Genomic DNA, 6,625 nt, shown 5'->3' with positions numbered 1-6,625 from the left:
AGATCATAAACTTAGAGGCCAGATGATGATCATAGTGATTGACATATAATGATCTCAAGTTGACTCTAGTAACTCAAGGAAGGAAGACTTGGAGCATGATGAAATTTGAAATAGCTTTCTTGGAATCGTTTTAAGTGTGAAAGGACCATGCCTGTAAGTGCTGGAGGATGGCTTTGGAACAAGGCAGAAACTGTAAGTAAATTGGATTGATCAGGCCCTGTAAAGCTGTATCTTGTAGTAGAAAGATTGAGAGGAAGAACCTCCCGCTCCCTGTGGAGACACTAGGTGGTGCAGTGTTCCTGTGTGACACTGAGAGCAGCCCTTCAGTGTGAATGTTCTTCCCAGGTCAGAGTTTTAGGTTGGTTTGTGCAAATGCAGTGATAAATAATCACCCTGTCTTTAACCAGGCTGGAGATGTAGCACTTGAGCCAGTTCTGCTCTCGTGTTTTGAATGGTTTCTGTCAAACGTAGTTTAAGTGACTGCAGTAGTTCTAAAGCTCTACTCCCATGCAAACTATTCCAGCTATTAGAAAACATTTTGGGGTAGTGATACAATAAACAGTGTTGATTTGTTGAATAAGACAGCTGTTATGTACAAATTTCTCTAAGAACAGCAATATTCAAACAGAAGTTAAAAAAAAAATCTTCTCAACAGGCTAATGCTGGAAACTTTGTATAATACCATTTCAAATGGTCTCGTGCTACACCTTGACAGTCTGTCACTTGTCTGAGAAAGTGTTACAGAAACTTACTAATTAACAAACTGTACCCTCTCATTTCCTGAGCAACTGCTCTTTCCGTCTTCCCTCTTACTTCCCAGAGCTCTTTGGCTACAGGAAACGGTTTTGAAAGACAAGGTTACATTATCTTAAAATAAAATGAAGCCTGTGGTGAAGTACTGACCAGTTCTTAACTGTATTGTTTTCCAAGAGTGGCAATGGCCTGTTGCTATTGCATTAATACTTCTGAGAGGCTGTTTCAAGGACAGCTTCTCAAAGCTGAATGGGTGCAGGGAAAGCAGAATCCATTAATGTTTACCATTGCAAAATAATCTTGTTACTGGTGATGAACAGATGTTTCCCCTGTTCCACGAGAAGCTACTGCTCCGGATAGAACATCAGTCATTTTTTTTGTCTCAAATTACCACTGTACAACTTGCTTCAGATTAAGTGTTTATTAAAATTAAAAATCACCATACAATAGAAACTATTTACATATTTAACTGAGAGTCTGCTTAAACTGCACAGTTTGACTGAAGGAAGCCAATCGAGAAGAAAAGCAATTAATATTTATGCTGCTGAACTTCAACTGCAGGCACACTGAAGCTTTATCAAAAGGGGTTTAAGCTTCTGCAAAGTACCATTTGCCTAAATAATTGGGCTGAGGGGTGGCAAAGGTGGACTAGATTTCAGGTGTAAGAACCAGTGTCACTTTGGGGGGAAGAAAAGTAATCTATGCTGTAGTTACATTGCAAATGCACTAGTTCAACTGTTTTGATAAGTAATTTGCTAGAACGTTTCGATATGTAGATGTTAGCAAACTGCATTCACTTTTAGGAATTAATTTCTCTACTAAGCAACAGACTTTTAGTGTCACTGCAATGTAACTTGATGTCCTACTGCATATTTCCACAAATTGTTTTGGATAGTGCTAGAGCTGGTTTTAGCTTTAAAACAGATTTGAGGTTAGTTGATTAAAGCAGCAAAAATATAAAGAATATTCTTGAATAATCACAGAGGATTAAAAATTAAGATTAAAATATTTTCACTGGTAACAGTCTCGGAGACTGCGATGAAAGTATTCCTTCAGAATCCCGTGCTTCCCTGTGGACCTCAGATGATGCCTTTGGCCTTGGGGGAAACCAAAGGTGGAATGGAGCTGGGTGTCCTGCTGCTTGTATCACACTTCTGCATCTGTGATGGCTGTGCAATGCTTTGGAAATGATTTTGAATTTGAGTAATACAGCAGTAAACCAGAATCATCTTCAGCGTAAAGAGCTGCAAACATCACCCTTCCTTAAAGGAAACCACCACACCCTTTAGAAAGTCTTACAAGAGGTGACAGTACCCCAGCTGCTGCTGTGAAATAACAAGGATAGAAAAATAATTTTCACAATATGCTGTATTTGAAAAAAAGATACCACCACGTCTTAAATCTTTAAGGTCTCCTTCTTGGCTTTTTCTTTTGGAAATGGCTCTTCATGCATCTTCTTGCCCTTTTATAAAGGTTCTCCTTGTAACGTACGCCATGACTTAGGTCCTAAGAAGGCTGTGTCAGGCTGTGCCAGTGCGTGGTCTCTTTCCTTCCTTCTCCCTTTCCACCCCAAAAAGCCTCTTTGGGCTGGGATGTTTCTGCAGATGCAAAACAGAGCATTTAAGGAGAACTTCAGTTGAATGAAAACGTTATTATTTCTTTGCAGAATTACTCTTTCCTTCAGCATTTCAGCTTCCGCACTCGGTTAAGACATCCAAACTTGTGAAGTAATTGCTTTGAGCAGTCTGTCCAAATAATAGTCTGTAATAATTGTTCTTTGTTTTATGGCTGTTGTTGATACTGCCCTTCTGTTGCTGTGTAGAAGTCATCAAGCACACTCTGTAGATAATCAAACGTTGGCCTCTCTTCTGCTTTGTCTTTCCAGCACGTTTTCATGATATCGTAAAGCTCGGCTGGGCATGTTTCCATGCGTGGCATTCGGTACCCGCGCTGAAGAGCAACCATCACATCTGAGTTGCTCATACCTTCAATAGAAAAAGAAGGTGTTGATCAAATGAACTCAACTCCTGAAGAAACAATTACTTCTTTTTTTATTTACTTCACTCTACAGATCTTCACCCAAGAATACAGGGCTACTACGACTTGCTAAAGGTAGTTACTAATATGCTTCAATAAAGAAGGCTGAGATGTGCACCAGCACCAAGGGACTTGCTTTGAAAAGCCTGGGGGGAGATTTGTGTTTACCCAGTTGAGCATCGTGACCTCTTTGGTGCCAATTCTGCCAAGAATGGGAGAGATCATAACTCTTGTCTCCAGAACCAGCTCCGTTCTGTTCCTCTGACCAGTCCTGCCACCCTTTGTTCTGCTTTCAGCCAAGGTGAGATTCACAGGAGAAGCCCACCCTGGCATCAGCCTTTGTCTCTGGCTGTAGAGCTTCTAACCTGCTCACTGCAGGCCCTGTCCGTGGTGAGACAGAGATGCTCATCCATAGGAGAGCCCATGCTCCCACTCACCCTGCCTGACGTCGTGATGCACTTCCAGATTTCATTCTACATCAGCTTCTTGTGTAAGTGCTGCTGCTTGCGAGATGCTGGACGTGGTCACTCATGATATCATTACTTGTAACAGGCAAGTTCCCCTCCCTTCTTCCTCATCCTATTGTGCAAACCCATCTTCCCAGCTGTGCTGAGCTTTCCTATGTTTCCCCTTTATGGTTTTCTTTCAGAGGATGAGATCTCTGACTCCCAGCAGTGCAGCCTGAGCCCCACGTGCCAACTAATGTCACGTGAGAGAGCCCTGCCTCTCCATCCTCTCCTGCTCCAGCCTATGCTGCTCTTTTTTTACCCCCACCCCTGCCCCCCAGTTTTTTAAATCCTTGAGAGACTGGTTCACAGATGGATTTTGACACCTGGTCTCAGAAGGTCAGCTATGGCAGAGCCAACACAAATGCTCACCATTTCCTACACAGAAACCTGCCTTTCAGCTTGTCCCTGCCTCTGCAAATCTTACACCGTGCGGTGGAGTAACTGTGCCAGGATTGCCTTCTCCAGGCCTTGGACACTAAGTGGTGAGACACTAGAACAGGTTGCCCAGAGAAGCTGTGGCTGCCCCATCCCTGGAGGGGTTCAAGGCCAGGCTGGATGGGGCTTTGAGCAACCTGGTCTGGTGGGAGGTGTCCCTGCCCATGGCAGGGGGGTTGGAACTCCATGACCTTTGAGGTCCCTTCCAACCCCAACCATTCTATGATTCTAAGCTTTCTCTACTCTGGTCCATGCCGTGTCTTCTGATGACTGAGCATGCAGGAAGCATCTGTGCTTCAGCCTAGATACTTGCTACCACCAGTGAAGCCTTTCCCTCTATCAAGAGGGGTATTCCAGACCCCACAGCCACTAGTCACTCCTCAGGCTAAATGGTCCACATGGTGCAGTTCTGCCTAAGACTATGGTTTCTCATGGTTCTTCTCAGGCAACTCAGCCTCCGGTCAGGTGGGTGCGTGCGTGACCTTCACTGCTCCTGCTTACACCAGGTCCCCAGAGGGATGGGGAGAGCAGCTACACTCTGATGAGCAAGGTCGGCAGTGGAGATGCAGGTGTGGTGCTCACCCTGAGTACCTGGTGACTGTACAGCTCTGTTGTCTCAGATGGTGCAGACCTTTGTAGGTGCTGCCTAACTGACTCCTAAGGCTAGGACTTTAGCCACTTGGCAGGTGAGGACACATTTGAATTACAACCAAATGACAACTTTAGCTGGTATAACTACTTTGATTATTCAAGATGACTAAAGTTCATATAGTTGACTTCAGTTCAAGCCTTTTGGCTTTAACCTATTCTAGAAATACAGTCAGCCATGAAATCTGGGTCTGGCTCAGAGTGCTTACTTTGACTACATCTTTTGTATTTTCGGTTCTGCTTTGGAAGGAGGAGTAAAGTTTTCCTGAGCTAATACTGCACACGTGTAGAAAAACAGTATTTTGAAGGTAGCAGCTGAATGGCGGGTTGTCACAGAATAAGGAATTATGCTATATAAAGACAAAATAAACAGGAAGAAAGCCAGTAAAGCATTTTATAGAGAACAGCAATCTGACTCCTTGAGCTTAAGGAAATGGACTGCATATAATGTATGTGGTAAAATAGTTATTCGTATTATGCAAAGTCGTAGCTGACAGTGTGCAGCTACATGAGAACTGCTGCCACTGGGATTTTGGGCAGAACAGGGCTGATTCTGTGGGTTTCAGTGCTTTATAGGATTGTGCTTAGATCTAATGTCCACAGGACTAATTGTTACATTCTGAATGCCAAGGACAAAGACTGTGTTTGCACTAACCTGCAGGAAAACTCTCTGTTAAATAACCATTTAAGTTCACAAGACAAAAATGAAAATAATTTTCTCAGAATTTCATAGAAAATATGTTATGAATGTACTTGCATATATTTAGTGTTTTATTTAAAACAAAAAAGCTTACTTGTCTACCCCACAGTCCAAGCAGTATTCTCAAAATAGTTACTTGCTTAAAAATAAAAATGATAATTAAAAAAAAGTTATTTTTTTTGTGGGTAGAGAAGTACCTGTCTCATCAAAACTACATCCTAAGCAGTTGAAGCAATATATCCCAGGTGCATATTTGTTACACCCTCTTAAATGCTAGCAAAGGACATTAGCTCTAAAGGTTTGGTACATGTCTGTTAATTTACACTGTGGTACCTGTTAAGCTTCACAGATAACAATGTATATTTCTTTAGGTTAGAGCCTGGGAAATGATGTGAACACAGTGGTATGGGGGAAGAATCTCACTCTACAGAAGATGGCAAGTCTTGTGAAGAGCAGCAGACACAGTTGGAATGCAAGTATTTGACATACTATATAATCATCTGGAAATTAGTTTTAACAACCAATTCAACTTCTTCGCCCAGAGATTCAGATACTTGTGTCATATTTCTGAGGTAGTTCCTGAAACTACAGTCCCACTAATTGCTTTGAGTTTCTCAGGAAGAGGAACAGCTGTTGGAATTTAAGAACAAAGATCACAAAAGCCCCAAGTTCCTTGGCTGGAAATGCTCCCTACCAAGTTGCCTGCCTAGATTTTCTTTACGGAAATTAACTGTTTGCCAGTTTCAACTCAAACTCTTTCATACACAGCTTTATGATGAATACTGTCTAGTTCTTGGTTAGTAATTCATGGAAAATAATATTGTGAAGCATTCCCCTTAGAACTGAAAAATCAATTTACTGTTTCTCTCTGGTGGCTGCTGGTTACAACCCATCACGAAGTTACTCTTGCCACGCTGGGGTAATTTGCCCAAACTTGTCACATCTCATCATGTAAAGTTGGTCATTTATTTTGCTGTCCTGATTCTTCAGTATCAACTTTCAGTCTAGTAGTCTGTTTCAATTTATACCTCTATTTAAAATAGACATATATCTCTCTACCAGTTGAATGCAAGCAATGCCTGCAAACTATTAAAACCTTCCAGTACACAGTCAAGAGGCTTCCGTTTCTAATTGCTGCTTGACAAATAAATCCATAGTGCATGGCCTATTTATGGTCCTCATAAAAATGCTCCCATATCTTAAAAAAATATCACCTAGACTTCCACTAGATGAAATATTTTCCCACAGTAGTACAGCAGCGTGGTGCCTGCTGCTCAGATTGATTTTGTTCTGAAAATAAACATATATGTTTTATGGAGGTAAAGAGAGAGCAGACTTAGCTGCAGGATTAAGTATCGGGTTGGGCTTTGTATTGTTGCACTGCTGGTTTTTGGGTGAGCTCGTAGGTTTGCTCAGCGAAGGACAATTTTCCAGGCATCCAGAAATAACTTGGTGAGCCCAGCTCAACGTGGGCAACCAGCTGGATAGACAGGCATGTGTTAATGGGAAAATAAAGTGTCTTGACTGGGGGAAGAACCATGTG

General features: G+C 42.1%; 1 protein-coding gene across 1 annotated transcript in view; it reads right to left on the bottom strand.

Annotated features, from left to right (window-relative positions):
- Window positions 1–1,159: 1,159 nt before the first annotated feature.
- Window positions 1,160–6,625, bottom strand: part of LYN (LYN proto-oncogene, Src family tyrosine kinase) — a 57,751-nt gene continuing 52,285 nt past the window's right edge. Inside the window, exon 14 of the mRNA XM_014952657.1 lies at window positions 1,160–2,738. Within this exon, the coding sequence (XP_014808143.1) occupies window positions 2,536–2,738 (203 nt within the window). The 3' untranslated portion in view covers window positions 1,160–2,535. The remainder of the gene's footprint in view (window positions 2,739–6,625) is intronic.

This window comes from Calidris pugnax, unplaced genomic scaffold, assembly GCF_001431845.1.
Source record: "Calidris pugnax isolate Ruff unplaced genomic scaffold, ASM143184v1 scaffold182, whole genome shotgun sequence".
Classification (NCBI taxonomy): Eukaryota; Metazoa; Chordata; class Aves; order Charadriiformes; family Scolopacidae; genus Calidris; species Calidris pugnax.
Note: the sequence above shows the minus strand (reverse complement) of the source record. Positions and strands in the feature narration are given on the sequence as shown.